This window comes from Hemitrygon akajei, chromosome 23, assembly GCF_048418815.1.
Source record: "Hemitrygon akajei chromosome 23, sHemAka1.3, whole genome shotgun sequence".
Lineage (NCBI taxonomy): Eukaryota > Metazoa > Chordata > Chondrichthyes > Myliobatiformes > Dasyatidae > Hemitrygon > Hemitrygon akajei.
Window position 1 is genome coordinate 8,010,287 of NC_133146.1, and position 16,394 is coordinate 8,026,680.

General features: G+C 40.3%; 1 protein-coding gene across 7 annotated transcripts in view; it reads right to left on the minus strand.

Annotated features, from left to right (window-relative positions):
• slf2 (SMC5-SMC6 complex localization factor 2) overlaps nt 1–16,394 on the minus strand; it is an 84,794-nt gene that overhangs the window by 44,144 nt on the left and 24,256 nt on the right. For 4 of the 7 annotated variants that reach the window (XM_073026898.1, XM_073026897.1, XM_073026900.1 and 1 more), the window contains exons 2-4: nt 12,604–12,647; nt 10,572–11,269; nt 7,980–8,025 (exon numbers count right to left, since the gene is read on the minus strand). In XM_073026898.1, the coding sequence (XP_072882999.1) occupies nt 7,980–8,025; nt 10,572–11,269; nt 12,604–12,647 (788 nt within the window). Of the gene's footprint in view, nt 1–7,979; nt 8,026–10,571; nt 11,270–12,599; nt 12,648–16,394 lie in introns of all 7 variants that reach the window. The other 3 variants (XM_073026899.1, XM_073026904.1, XM_073026903.1) reach the window with 3 other exon arrangements.

Here is a 16,394-nt window from a genome sequence, read left to right on the forward strand (position 1 = left end):
GTAAACAGTAAAAAAAATTAATCAGTATTTGCATCAATTCCCTTAAGCACAATGTCAAGCAGTCTTATAAGAGAATCGGCTGGTAGGCTGTTCCAAGCATCTTGGAAAACTTGCCATAGTTCTTCTGCAAACTTTGGCTGTCCCACTTGCTTCTGTCTCTCCAGGTAATTCCAGACAGCCACGATGTTGTTGAGATTAGGGCTCTGTAGAAGTCGTACTATCTGAAACCATATAAAAATTCTAGGGTGCCCAAGACTTTTGCACAGTATTCTGCACAACACAGTCACAGATGCATAACACAAAGTAACATCACCACAAACAAATAATAAGGTGCATGTAAGATACAAGTTAAAAAAGTAAACAGTATAACACTACTGGCACTTGAAATGTGATGAGACCTGAATGGTGGCAGGGAGTTCAGTAGTCTTAAAGCCAGGGGGGGAAGGAGCTATTTCCCATCCTATCAGTTCTTGGTCTAATGCTATGTATGGTAACCCTTGCCTGATGGTAGAGAGTCAAAGAGATCATCAGCTGAATGGGAGTGATCATTGACAATGCCAAGGGCCCTACTTTGATGGGTGGAAGAGAGACCCCAATGCTTCTCTCGGCAATACTCACAATCCTTTGTAGGGATGTGCAGTCAGGTGTTTTGCACTTCCCGTACTAGGCAGTGATGCAGCTGATCAGGACACTCTGGATGGAGCTCCTGTAAAAACTGGTTAAAACAGGAAGGGAAGTGGTGGGGGGTGGAAAACAGCCGCACTCACCTCCATCTACTCAGGAAGTGGAGACGCTTCAGTGCTTTTTTTGACCAAAGAGGTGATGCTGTTGAAGGATACGGTGAGGTTACATTCATTATGTGCACTCCCAGAAACTTGGTGTTCCTAGCTCTCTCCACAGAGCAGCCATACATGTACAGTGAAGAATGATCTGTCTGTACCTTCCTAAAGTCCACAATCATCTACTTGGTCAGTATCCATGTTGAAACTCAAGTTGTTGTGCTTGCTCCATTCTACCACTCTACCTCCTCTCCATATGCCATTTTGTCTTCATTGTTGATGAGACCAACCATTGTTATGTCATCCGCAAACTCAATGATTCAGTTTGACCTAGACCAAGCAGTGCAGACATGGGTCAGCATGAAGCCCTGGGAAGTGCTGGTGCTCAGTGATGGAGCTAGAGATGCTTCTGCTAACAGACTGTGGCCTTTCTGTCCAGGAGTCCAGGACCCAGTTAGAGGAAGAGTTATTGAAACCCAATAAGGACAGTTTACCAACCAGTTTCTGAGGGATTATCAAATTAAATGCTGAGCTGAAGTCAATAAACAGCATCCTGGTATGTGGCACACTTTTTTCCAAGTGGGACAGAAGAGACTGCGGCATCATCAGTGGACTGATTTGAGCGAAAAGCAAACTGCAAAGGGTCCAATGAACCAAGAAGGTGGGATTTAATATGACTGCCAAACTAACACCGTGCATGATAAAGATCTTGATCTCCCAAACTATTTCATCATGGTCTGTATCCTTTATTTGGTAACCTGCACTAACTGATATGGCAGATTGTTGTGCCATATACCATACACACATTTCTGTTTGCCCTTCTTCGGGTTACAAAGGAAAGAAAAGTTTCCAAACTCAATCTTTACTTCTTAAATTTCTCTAAATACCAAATCCTGAAAAAAATGGAAAATAGAGAACTACTCCTGCAGTGGTACATAAACATTTCCACCTACCTTGAAACGCTCAATTGTTTTTCAAGTTTTACGCTGGCCAGTTGTAAATGAAGTCCTAGATGTTAGTGAATAGGCAAATGCTTTGTACTGAAGGCTACTATATCTACTTGCTTTATAATTAATGCTCATCTTCCTTTTACTCAAATATTAGGTGTTTTAGTTTCACTTCTATTTTCTCCTTTCAATTTTGTAGATACACTACTTCCATATTTCAACATTTGCAGTTTAAAACCAAACTCATTTTCTAACTTGCATTGTATGGTGACCATACTCAAGTCAAAACCCTCCTCTAGACAGTGTTTTATATCCTTTGTGCACAGTTAATTACAAACACACACACACACACACACACACACACACACACACACACACACACACACACACACACACACACACACACACACACACACACACACACACACACACACACACACACACACACACACACACACACACACACACACACACACACACACACACACACACACACACACACACACACACACACACACACACCATTCACAACCCTGCTCAGATATATTGCACCATATAGTCAAGCATCCTAAAGCTGGGAAGGAACATTAGCTGATCCAAACATAATCTTAAAACTGGTGAGCTTTAATAATCCTTGTACTCCAAGATGGCGTCGTGTACGGCGGCCGTGTTGCGAGCTCTGTACCAACTTTACAGTGTACTGCTAATTTCTGCAATTTCCTTCACATTTCTTGTTCAAGAAGCTGATAGTCACATCAGATATGATTATCTTCCTTTTCTAAACATCAGGAAGACAGCATTTACCCACAATGTGCTGCCTTTTCTACATTGGGAACCCCTGCTTACACGGTCCATGGGAGGCTCATTTACTACACAGTCGCTACCTCAGAAGCAGCAGCAGAGGCGAAGGAGAAGGGCTGGTGTCCTGGTGAAGTTGTGACGGTGTGCTAACCGGCTGCCATTCCCTAGCATACACCTGCCTACCGTTCAGTCCCTGGACAATAAGCTGTGCAAACTGAGAGCCAGAATCTCCTTCCAGCGATAAACAAAGGAATACAATGTTTTGTGCTTCATGGAGACCTGACTGACGGAGGAGTTACCGGGTCATGCCATCAAACCCTCTGGGAAGAGTAAAGGAGGTGGGGTATGCTTCATGGTCAATAATGCTTGGTGCGACCCGCAAAATATGCATGACCTCAAATCTTTTTGTCCCCTGGATCTGGAGTACCTTGTGCTGCTGTGTCGACCTTTCTGCCGGCCCAGGGAGCTCACGGCTGTTAGTATCACAGCTGTGTATACTCCACTGCAGGCTGATACTGACCTGGCTCTTAAGGAACTATATGAGACCATCAGCACCCTGGAGATTGCACACCCAGGCGCTGCCTTCATCGTTGCCGAAGACTTCACTGGAGTGTCACCATCTAAGGTCTCTCCGAAGTTTCATGAACACATCCAGGTGAGCACAAGGGGAGATAGCATACTCAATACTCTCCCTTCTGCAACGTTTACAAAGCACTCCTCCACCTGGCCTTTCGAAATTCAGATCACTCCTCCATCTTGTTTCTGCCAATGTACAGGCAGAAGCTGAAATAAGAGGTGGCCATAGTTAAAACCGCCCACTGCTGGTCTGAACAATCAGTCTCCAAGCTACAGGACTATTTTGATGACGTCAACTGGAATGTCTTTCGTGTTGAGGATGTCTCTGAGTTTATGGATGGGGTCAAGAGCTTCATCTGGAAGATGCTGACTCCAAAGATTGGTGACAGTCTATCCAAACCAGAAACCCTGGACCGGCAGTTCCATTTGAGCAGCACTTACTGTGCAAGACAGAGTTTACATTGCCAGTAATGAGCAGGAACTCAAAAAATGCAGGCACGATCTGTGCAAAGTCATCAGGCAGCAAAACGACATACAGGGACAAGATCCAGATACAACTCTCCACCAACAACACACGCAGCTTATGGCAAGGTCTGTACACCATCACAGACTTCAAAGCTAAGCGCAGCGGTGCTGCCAACATCGTTGCCTCTCTCCCAGAGGAGCTAAATCTTTACTTATGCTCGGTCCGATGTCGCCAAAACCGAGCCCACGAAGCAACCTGCACTTTGATCATCTCTGAGCCTGAAGTCCTGAGGTGTTTCCAACGGACAGTCGCAAGGCTGCGGGACGGGATGACATCACAGGGTGGGTACTCACAGTGTGCACGGCACAACTGGCAGGTGTGTTTATAGACATTTTTAATCGCTCCCTCTCCCAGTGTAGAGTGCCCTCCTGCTTCAAAACATCCACCATTGTCCCTGTACATAAAAAGACCGAGGTAACATGTCTGAGTTGTGTCATACTCTCCTCAATAATAAGCAAATGCTCTGAGAGGCTGTTCCCGCAGCATTAAAGCCAGGACTAACAGGCTCTGGGACGGCTTCTTCCACCAGGCCATCAGACTGATTAATTCACACTAAAACAATTATACTTCTGTTATATTGACTGTCCTGTTCTTAGATACAATTTATTACAAATTGCACATTCAGACAGAGACATAACGTAAAGACTTTTACTCCTCATATACATGAGGGATGTAAGAAATCAGTCAATTCAAGAAATGAAGAAATGCTGTTAGTGTATTGAAGATGGTAGCAAGTGGAGCTTGAAGCACAAGGTGATTGTGCCTGAATGGGTATCAAACCCTCAATGTGAAAAGGCAGAAAAACAAACACAAGGGTGACTTAGTGTACTTGTACCCTATTTTAAACCTGGAAAAATGCTGCAATCGATTTTTTTGGATTCAACCTGTGCTGCAGACTCAGTTCCACACACCCACTCTGCCTTGCAAATTTGTACTCAATTAGTTTTGGTGGGTTTTTGATTTACTATTTATTGGCACAAAATTGTGGGCTGAAGGGCCTGTTCCTGAGCTAATTATGTTTGTAAATGGCATCCCTAATCAGTTCGATACATTTGAATGTTATTCATCATCATAGTAAATATATCTATGTATATTCATCCTAGTTGAACACGATCCAGTGTAAAGTAGTCCGTTTGACTGTGCTTTGGTGATGGATGAAGCCATAGCATAGACCATGTACAAAACACACACTATCTGCTCCAACAAGGTCTCTCTACACCATGACCTCTTTCACCAAGGATGGCAAAGACAGAAGATATATCAGAACACCAGCACATGCACATTCTGCCAATCATATACTATACTGACTTGGAAATATACAGTCACTCCTTCATAACTGGGTCTACACCTTGGGAACCGCTATCAACAGTAATGCATCTTCACCAGGCCTGCAGCAGTTTGAGATGGTGACTCACCTCCTCAACTACAAATAGAAATAGATAACAAATACAAGCTTTGTCAGTAATGTCCACATTCACGAAAAAGAAAAAAAACACAAAAGGGACCCAACAACAAATTTACCAAACAGCATTTACAAAGCGGGTTATTCCTTGGAATACACAAATTGGGAGATGCTTGCTTCACCTGTCCCTCTCCAACAGGCAAAATATAGTTTAGCAAGACAAAGCAAGAACAAAACACTTACTCTCAATGGAATGAGGACTGAAGTCAGCCAAGTCAACCATGCAGTCAAAAATCATATAGAGCAAAGACAGGCTCTTTGGTCCAGCAAGGCTGTGTTGGCTATGAAGTTACACAAATACTACGGTAATACCATTGACTCCACAATCCCATAAACTTCACTCATCTACGTACTAATGCCGATTAACCTACCAACCTATATACCTTTGGGCCATTGAAGGAAACACACGCAGTCACAAGGTGAGTTGTAATTGAAATTGGTTTATTACTGTCCCACATGCCGAGGTACTGTGTAAAGCTCGTCTTGCATACTGCTCATACAGAACAGATGACAGCACACTGAGGTAAAATGTGCAACTCCTCACAAGAGTCACTAGTGGCATCAATGTGCTGCACAATCCTTTTGGGAAAAGTGTTCCACCAGTGAATTTTGACCCCACTTTGAAAGAGTAACTAACTTCCACATGGAGGAGTTCCTATGTATCTATTGCCATTGGCATTCCTAACGTTATAAAGAATAAAGCACATTGGAAAGCTGCTGTACTGTAGTCTCCTGTGGTACAGGTTATATCAGTGATGGAAGAGTGAATATTTGGAGTGGATAAGGTACAAACAAGCAAGCTAATTTCTCCAACAGGAATATGGACAACCTTCTCTAGTTCAAGATAATTAGGGAGTGTATACACTGGCCACAGGCTCCCTGATGTTTACTCCGCTATGAGCTGAACTCTGGCTGAGGGCCTGCTCCATGTCTGCGGACTCACCTTCATTCTAAATGCGATTTGCTTAGCTTTATTGTTTGCATGATTTATTTTTCCCCCTCTCTGCATATTGGGTGTTAGTCTTTTTTGTAATGGATTCTTTTGGGTTTCTGGCTTTGTGGCTGACTGTAAGGAGATGAATCTCAAGGTTGTATAACATATATATACTTTGAACTTTGCTAGCAATGTATTCAATCCCACAAGATGGACACAGAAAATTAAATAAATTTATATATTCTATCTGCAATGGTGGAAATTGTACTCAAACTTCTGATCATAACTTTTGGGAATATTACCTACAAAACTACCACATTCCTCTAAACACTGAGCAAAGCACACCTGTGATCTTGCATACAGACATTACCAAACAGCAGAACTATCTTCTGAAGCTAAGTGCCAAGAATGAGCATAACCACCTGCATCTCCAAGACCTGTGAGTTATGGATCTTTATGATTAACAGATAAACTAATGCACCATACTCCAGAATCAGAATCAGGTTTATCACTGACATGTTGTGAAATCTGTTGTTTTGTGGCAGCAGTACAGTGCAAAAACAAAAATCATAAATTACAATAATGTGGATTCCAGTTAATTGGGTCACATTAGGACCAGTGTATCTTGACCAAAATTAAGAAGCTGCTTTAATTAGCCAAAGTTTCATAGAAAAAGTTACAAAAGGTACACAAAGAAAAAAACTACCATTTAACTGAGTAACAAATTATGTATTTAAATGAAATTCAGAACAAATTAGAACACTGTGGCGACCCACTTTCTGCGCAGGCGAACCGGCTCACAAATAGACAGCACGCGGGGGGAGACTTTGGTAATGCATCTCTGACGTCATTTCAGCCCGGAGAGGGCGGGCGCTAGGGATTTAAATGCCAGCGCCGCGAAGTTTAAATAAACTAGTCTCGAAACGACTTACCGACTGCGTGTCGTTATTTCAGCGCTGTGTGTAGCACATCGCTACAACACTACCAATACTATTACCATATTATAAAACTGTGTATCACTTCCTAATAGTTACCGACAGCGCAATGTACACTGCTGTGTTCTTTTGGTTCACTGTAAATGAACAAAATCAATACAGACAACACCTAGTGCATATAATGGGCTGCCTTCAGACAATGCTTTCGACAAATGTGCCCTCCAATATTCAGTTTTTATTAGAACATTCAAGATGATTGCTGATACCTTCAAATTCTTCATAGTTGCTAACTTGAAGTAGTTCAATCACTCCATTTTTACTCCCAACCTCACATCTGAGCCTGAATGCTTGAAACCACAGTGAACAAAACAGTTCTGAATTGTCTTACTGCTCATTTCTCGTCAACTATCAGTGACAAAATCTTTTTTAACACGAACACATGCAGCTATTTAAAAACCATTCATTCCAAGTACAATGTAGAGTCTATTGGCCGCATAAGTGTGTGTGACTGATGCTATTTAAAAACTGTTTGGCAATAGTTGTAAATCCATAACCTCATCAAGTCTTTTTGTTAAACATTTCATTGGGAAATATTTAACTTAAGACAGAAAACTTTGTTCCGCTAAGCTCTGCAGATTCTTTTGTGACAGTGACATTAAGCTTCCTCCCTTTCACAGACTAACAGTCCATCACATGACATGCCCTCCACTATACATACCAGTGACCCAGGTTCAATACCTGCCACCACCATGACTATGTAGATTTCCTCCCACAGTCCAAAGATGTACCAGTTGGTAGGTTATTTGGTCATTGTAAATTGTCCCATGATTAGGCTAGGGTTAAATCTAGACATTGCTGAGTGGCGTGGCTCAAAGGGTCAGAAGGGCCTATTCCATTAGATGGATGAATATAGATAGATAGATATAGATAGATAAATTAATAGTTTATTAGGATGACCAGACACACACACACCAAATTGAAGTGAATGCTACTTTAGGCTATTTATGCTACAAAAATACCTGTTAATGATGTTGAGGGCAAAGAATACGATCGCTTCAAGGTACTCTGCAAGAAACCAAAAGTGACAGTCAGTAACACAACATATATAAAATACAACCGTGAATGCCATCAGAATCACCATTAAAACAGATTTGTTCTTACAATTTTACAAAGCCTACTTTGCTCTTCAATCTTCCAAAGGAGATAAAAATGGGGGCATCTACATTAAAATCTACACACTCAGTGCCCACTTTATTAAGTACAGGAGTGGAATCTGGTGGTCTTCTGGTGCTGTAGCCCATCCACTCCAAGGCACAACATACTGTGCATTCAGGAGATGCTCTTCTCCATACCAGTGTAGTAACGTGTGGTTATTTGAGTTACTGTTCCCTTCCTGTCAGCTAGAAGCAGTCTGGCCATTCTCCGTTGACCTTTCATTAACAAGCCATTTTCAACCACAGAACTACTACTCACTGGATTTTTTTTTTGTTGTTTTTTCGCTCCATTGTTTATAAACTCTAGAGATGGTTGTGTCTGAAAATCCCAGGAGATCAGCAGTACTGAGATACTCAAACCATCCTGACTGACATCTATAATTATTCCATAGCAATTTAAATCATATTTCTTCCCCATTCTGACGTTTGATCTAGGCAACAACTGAACCTCTTGACCATGTCTGCATGCTTTTTTGCATTGAATTGTTGCCATATTAGATATGATTAGATAACTGTATTAATAAAGTGTACCTAATAAAGTGGCCACTGAGTGCATATATTTATATGTGTGCAAATGAACTTGTAATACAATGGTTAAACTAGTTAAACAACTGTATACCAACTTAAACATGCAGGATTATTCAGTAATTAACTAAAGAACTGACATCAACACAAACTCTGATAACATTTTGCAGAAAATGAGAAACAGATTGTTTCTACTTCGTTAGAGAAGACCTACATGCCAATTCCAATCTGCGTCTTTTGTCCAAATATACAGGTTCAGAAATTAAAGTTATCAAGTAAATAACTATGTACTTACTCCTGATATAAATTTTCAATATCAACAGGATTTTTAAAGAGTTCATAGACAGAAGTAATTGTGATATGGAAACTATTTTGCTCAACTTGGATGCTTTGAAATAAAAGTTTAATTGTCTTGTGCAGTTTATGGAAAATATTATGCTAAGGCCATGAATGCAGCTCTACTCATTGCATCTATGGCCCAACCATTTATCCTACTCAGATACCATGAAAATAAATTATATTGATCATTATCATTACATAGCATAAATACCCATAATATCTATTAATATATTAATAAATGCCCATCAATATCTTAGACAATAGGTGCAGGAGTAGGCCATTCAACCCTTTGAGCCAGCACTGCCATTCACTGTGATCATGGTTGATCATCCACAATCAGTACTCCTTTCCTGCCTTCTCCCCAAATCCCTTGACTCTGCTATCTTTAAGAGCTCTATCTAACTCTTTCTTGAAAGCATCCAGAGAATTGGCCTCCACTGCCTTCTGAGGCAGAGCATTCCATAGATCCACAACTCTCTGGGTGAAAAAGTTTTTCCTCAACTCCATTCTAAATGGCCTACCCCTTATTCTTAAACTGTGGCCTCTGGTTCTGGACTCCCCCAACATCGGGAACATGTTTCCTGCCTCTAGCATGTCCAATCCCTTAATAATCTTATCAGGACGTGGATAATAAAAATTCATTACGAGGCCATCTTCAAAAGGAGATGCCTCAAAATGGCAGTATCCATCATTACGATCCTCATCACCGGACATGCCCCCTTCTCAGTGCGACCTTCAAGGAGAAGGTACAAGAGCCTGAAGAAGTATACTCAACACTTCAGGAACAGCTTCCTTCCTTCCACCATCAGATTTATGAACAGACACTACTTCTCTACTTATTGTTCTGATTTTGCACAATTTTTCAATTTATTTTTTAATTCTATATTTCTTAATGTACTTTATTTTTTTTATGTATTGCAGTATACTGCTGCAGTAAAACAACAGATTTCATGACATATGCTAGTGATATTAAACCTGATTCTCATTACAGTCTGACGATAAGTGTTCATTGGACTCCTGTAATAATGCTTTGAAAACCACCCACACATTTAATCCCACACTATCAAGATCAAGAAGGTATTCTCAAAACACCATAAGGATCTGCTCCAAATATATTATGAAAGTCTTGATTTGCTGATCTCATTCAATAAATAATACTAATATTGGCTTTTCTGCTCTAATTTAAAGAATGGGTAAGAGAGCAATGAAAAATCAGATCAGGATAGAACCAATCAGGAGCAAATGAGAGGAATCAACAGGATTTGGGAAAACATTTTGCTGCTATAACACAAAGTTCAGGTCTCTCAAATTTTAGTGGTAAGATCAAGTGAGGAAATCTTGAATTGGCTCAAAATGCTACAAAATGGATGCAGCCACCTTCAGCCCTATAACAGCTTTCTGTAAATTTAAATCTGTAACCACTACTTAGCTACAGTCAGTCACAACCATGAAAGGCACAAAGACTGAATGCATAGTAAACATTGCATGCACACTGAAGCAGAGAAGCACAACATGAAGATCCTGGTTACTTACCTGATTCACTGTCCTGTCTGAATAAGGATCTGGTGAAGAATAAGAATGCTTTCCTTTTTGCAGCCTGATTTTCCTCAACTCTCGTGCCTTCTTATAGTCTTGAAGGGTACTCTGAAATTTATCATTGAATAATCCATGCTGGAGCCTTCTAGTGGATAGTCGAGGTCTCTTGTACCAGGGCATATCTACTGAGTTGCTCGTGTCCTCGGAAAACTTTAAGACGTCAAGTGACGGCGGTAATGGCAACTGTTTGGGTAATGAGCGCTGCCATAAAGCGGTACTTCTACAGTCATCTGTATTGTATTTGAAACACAAATTGTTCTGCCTTGCCGAGGCATCTTCAGTATGAGAAGATTGTTTAATGGCTTCTCCTTGGTCCTGTAAAATAACACTTTCTGAAGGATACTGACTTGAAGGCAAAAACAGTCTTCGTACTATCACACGTGGAGAACCAGGATAATGGGTAACCTGGCATTTAACTACACCACCCATATTTCCTCTTTTGTCTGACTTTAAGACACCTTTCACAAAAGCCTCTAGCACAGGACTTCTCTGAGGCGAGGGCAAATGCATGGATGGTTTGGATTTAAATGAAGGCGTCTTGTTGACATGTTTCTTAAATGGTTCAGCCTTCTGTAACAGAGAAGTGCCACCTGTGCCACCTTTTCGTGGTGAGCCCAGAATTAATCTATCATTTCCTAGTGGCACAAAAAGCAGAATTAGAGGGTGAGCAACCACAGAAAGTGCTACAAATACTAACGTTAGCTAGAAATATTACTGACAAAGACAGTAACATACATTTATATGCCAATCTTAATATAAAACACAAAATGGGTCTTTACCAAAAGATGATTAGACAAAAAGCAACATCAAGCCATAAGGAGTCGCCTCATTAACCGAGTGGTCTTTTGCTTTAAAGAAAAAGCAAGGCAGAAATTTGGGCTGGGAATTTCAGCTGTAATTGCCAATAGCATAAAGCAAGTGCTGGGTGCTTAGTGCTCAAGACTGAAGATGCAGGGAATATTGAGATCAGATACTACCGCTAAATCATAGCTAACATGAGAGCAAAAAGATGCACCTAACTTTCAATCATTGTATTATTCTGGTAAGAAACCAAATCTTTTTCATTCAAAGGTTAAGATAATGGAAAATCATGTGGCACCATGATCCTGAAAAACGCTGTCTCATTTTTACTGTGTACTGTACCTGCAGTTATGGTCGAAATGACAATAAAAAGTGACTTGACTTGACTTGAAACTCATCCAATTATGACATTACAAAGACTATCGATATCATGACCATTATTATGCAATCTTGAGGTCACAATGAGGTAGGTAAAGTGGGGAAAGGGGGTGGTAACAAAGGTAATGGACAGAGTAGGGGCAGAAAGTTTCTAAAATAATACATTCAAATACAGAATAATACATGCTGATTTAGAAGCCTGTAACTTTGAAAAAGATTCAATGGTGACTACAATGAGTACCTATGAATAGATTTCAAAAGACGCTCTGTTTAATGTGGGGAAAATATCCTTTAAAGCAAAATAGTTTAAACCAAATCTGATATTAAAAAAGATGCCCATTTAGTTAAAAGGATTGTACAAATCAAAAAGGCCTCCTCAACCCCTCTGATCGTGCTGGTTAAAATTACATGTATTGATGTCGGATCCATTGTGCGATGGGTGGGGGGTGGGGGGGGGGGGAGGGAGGACTGTGCTGGGAAAGGCATGGTAGATCTAAATTAGCTGATGCTCTTAACTGAAATTTTTTCCACAGAAGCCAAAGGAGTGATGAAACTTTTAAAAGTCATGGACTGTCAAACTGAAGTTCTTTACAAATAAACTTTTACCAATGCATTGTTTTGAACAGCATGCCTACCATTCCACCACAGTCCCTAGGTTTTATCCTCATCTACTAATATTATAGATTCTTTATGTCACTATTCAAACATCATTCCTCTAATATACTTCAATTTGACAGATTTCAACTGAATATCAGGTTGCCATCTTCAAAATAAACGCACACCTACCAACCTGTGACTGGATTTGGCATGAAGAATTTCGTAATGACCTGGCTGCTGCAAAATAAAGAATATAAAATTAGTAGAATGCATGATATTGATGACACAATATATCACAAATCAAACATTTGAGGTCACAATTTATCGACCAGTACTGTTACTATTACATCATCAAAATACAATATGAGGCACATCTTTATCATAACTCTAGTTGAATGATGAAAAATGCCCAGAAGCTGCTGGCATACATTTCTTCATCCACATTTGGATGAAGTGCTAACAAAGGTAATTAATTAAGCCAATAAAGTCCTGCCAATATCAAATCTATTCACAATACTTACTACACCACAAACTTCACCTATTCATTAGCATCAAACAGGCTGAACAAAATGCAAAAGCTTTTTGATATCTTGTCGTTCGACGTCCTTCAGAACAAAGACGAGGATGAATTTCTTTAGCCAGACAGTGGAGAATCTGTTGAATTCATTGCCACAGGTGGCTGTGGAGGCCAAGTTATTGGGTCCACCTTATCCTCGTTATATGCGTCTTCAGACAATGCGGATTCGCAGTTATGCGCCGAACCTATTTGTACCAACTTCTCCTTATATGCGCCCAATACACAGTTATGCGAGGCGGCTGGGATGAGAAGCACCGCTTTCCCGCCAATACAAGTCATGTGCGCATGCCTCACAGTCTCACTCTCGCCAGTCTCGCATTGGTTTTGGCAGCATGTGGATGTGCGATCTTGCACTCTTAAACTTTTGTTGTTATTACCCAAGGTGCACTGATTTTGTGCTTGAAATATTTAACTATGCCTCCTAAATGTCCTATGTCGAGTCCTGTGCCATCAGCCAAGCAGCAGAGAACTGCTTTAACACTTGAAAAAAAGTTGGAAATTATAAACAGGTCAGGTGAAGGTAACAGCTCTGGGACGCTATTTGGGCCTGGGTGAGTCCACAATCAGAAACATAAAGAAAAATACTGAGAAAATAAAAAGTGCAGTGATTGATTGATCATCACAAGTGTCTTCAAAGATTGTTACCAAAGTGCGTAACCCGATTATGACAAAAATAGAGAAAATGTTGAGTTTGTACATTGAAAAAAAACAACACTCAGTTCCTATCATCTTCGTGTGAAAGCTTTGGAAAATATGGTTGCTTTTGTTCAGAGGCTAGTGAGCAAGTGTCAAGTGATACGTTAGCTTTAGCGCAAGTAGGGAATGGTTTTCTAAGTTCGTTAATTGTCACAGGCTTCACAACTTAGCTGTGCATGGTGAACAAGCTAGTGCTGACCACGAAGCTGCTGAACACTACCCTTTGCAGTTGCAGGCTATGATAGCAACACACCAAAGCAGGTGTTCAATGCAGACGAGACCGGGCTTTTTTGGAAGCGTATGCCAAAACGCACTTACATAAGTAAGGATGAAAAGACTGCGTCACGTTTCAAGGCAGCAAAGGATAGGCTGACTCTGCTTGTGTTCCAATGCCAAAGGAGACTGTAAGATGAAGCCTCTTTTAGTTTACCATTCACTAAACCCTCATGCAGTTAAGGGTCTAGTATGTTAACTTTCTATGGTTTATTATGTTGAATATTACCTTAAATTAATGAAATATAATATGAATGTTGCCTTGCAGTATTGGTATGAAAATGTGAATAAATTAGATAAAACATATTTAGGAAGCCCTCCAGAATGCATCCATTTAAATAATTATTCACATTAGACATTTTCCATACTATGCGTCGACTGTGAGGAACATATCGCCCACATAAAACGAGGATGGGGTGTATACTTAAAGTGGAGGTTGAGAGATTTTTGATTAGTAAGGGCGTGAAAGGTTACAGACAGAAGGCAGGAGAATGGGGTGCAGAGGGAAAATAAATCAGCCATGATCAAATGGTGGAGCAGACATGATTGGCCAAATGACCTAATACTGCTCCTATGTCATATGATCTTACCTAGAGAAAGCTGGAATCACAAAGTTTCAATCAATAAACATTGCTCACCCAAGGCCATTGGAGAAACATCAGACTATCTACTCCTGTACTATTAAATGTTTAATTATTAAAATTTCAGCAAGTTCAAATAAAAATAGATCCTTTATGTTCAAATGGAGCATCACATTCACATACAATTAAAATCTCCAACTGCTTTTGAAAAAATACTTTTCAATACATTCCCTCTTAAAACTCAAGTCAAGAAGACAGTCTTCATTTAACTTACAATGCAATTATGTTTTAAAAGCAAGTGTTCATGCCTGCATAGAAATATACAACACCAAAATTACTGAACCTGGAAAGCAGCTGTACAACAGAAAAGTAGTCTGGTCAAGTTTAGTCCTTGGCACAACTACGCTGACGTACAAGTACAAAGAAAAACTTTGCTTGCAGCACCAACTTCATAGGCATACAGGTTCAAACAACATAAACGTGAATTATACAAGAACATGAATTGATAACAAATGCTACTGAGCCATAGTTGGCCAGGAAGTTCACATTCCGAGGATACACAATGAACAGTGCAAATCACATTTCTTCATGTAACCTCAACTATTAAGACATGCAGTAAATGGGAGGTCACTAAGCAATGACGAACAAAGGGACTTTTCAGATTCAGTCTACGGTAATTGTCCCTTAAAATGACAACACAGGTATTAAGGCTGGTAACGGGAACATGGCACGCTTACCTTCAGGGCAGCAAATATAAAAAGGTAGGATGTAATGTTGCAGCTTTACAAAACACTGGCTAGACTACACTCAAGAATGTGTGTGTAGTTCTGGGCACCATACTTTGAGGAGGAGGTACATGCAAAGGAAAGGTGCAGAGAAGATTCACTAGCATTTGATTGGATTAAAGGACTTTAGTTGTGGAGAGAGATTGGATAAGTTTCACCAAGAGCAAGTTTCATCGCTGACCTGATAGAAATATTAAAGAGTGGGAAGTATAGATAGAGGATAGAGATAGAATCTTTTCTCTGTAGCATGTGTGTTAGAAACAAGACAGAACTGGCTTAAACTGAGAGGAAAAGGAACTTGAGGGCAAAGGACGTTTGAGGAGAGAGTGGATCATCTGGATTTCACTACCAGATGCAATGACGTACAATTACTTCAGTTAAGAGACATTTATTCAGAATGCAAGAAATGAAAAGTACAGGTAAATAGGGCAAGTATAGATGAGCAAACAAAAGCTAGCATGGATGCAGTGGGCTGAAAGGCCTGTGCTGCTATGACCCTACTTCATCAACTCTCAGCTACCAAATCTGGATGTTCCATACATTCTAGTTCTATTAAATGCAGCTCTCTTCAAAATTCGATTTTAATTCTATGGCTTCAAGTATATAAGAAAAAATAGCTCACATTCATAAATATGAAATTAAGGCAATAAATCAAAAGAGCTCAAACATGAGGAAATCTGAAGATGCTGGAAGTTCAAGCAACACACATGAAATGCTGGTGGAATGCAGCGGGCCAGGCAGCATCTATAGGAAGAGGTACAGTCGACGTTTTGGGCTGAGACCCTTCGTCAGGACTGACGAGTCCTAACAAAGGGTCTTGGCCCAGAAGTCAATTGTACTTCTTCCTATAGATGCTGCTTGGCCTGCTGCATTCCACCAGCATTTTGTGTAAATCAAAAGAGCTTTACATTTTCAAGAAAATTTTACCCCATCCATGGTCTATATTCCAAGATTTATCAATTAGTGATGGAAAAATAAAGTACAATTTGTTGCTGTTATTTCACTGAAACAAATTAAACAACGGTGTACAATAGTTCAGGGCAGATTTATGCTTGAAAGGAAACATAAGTAG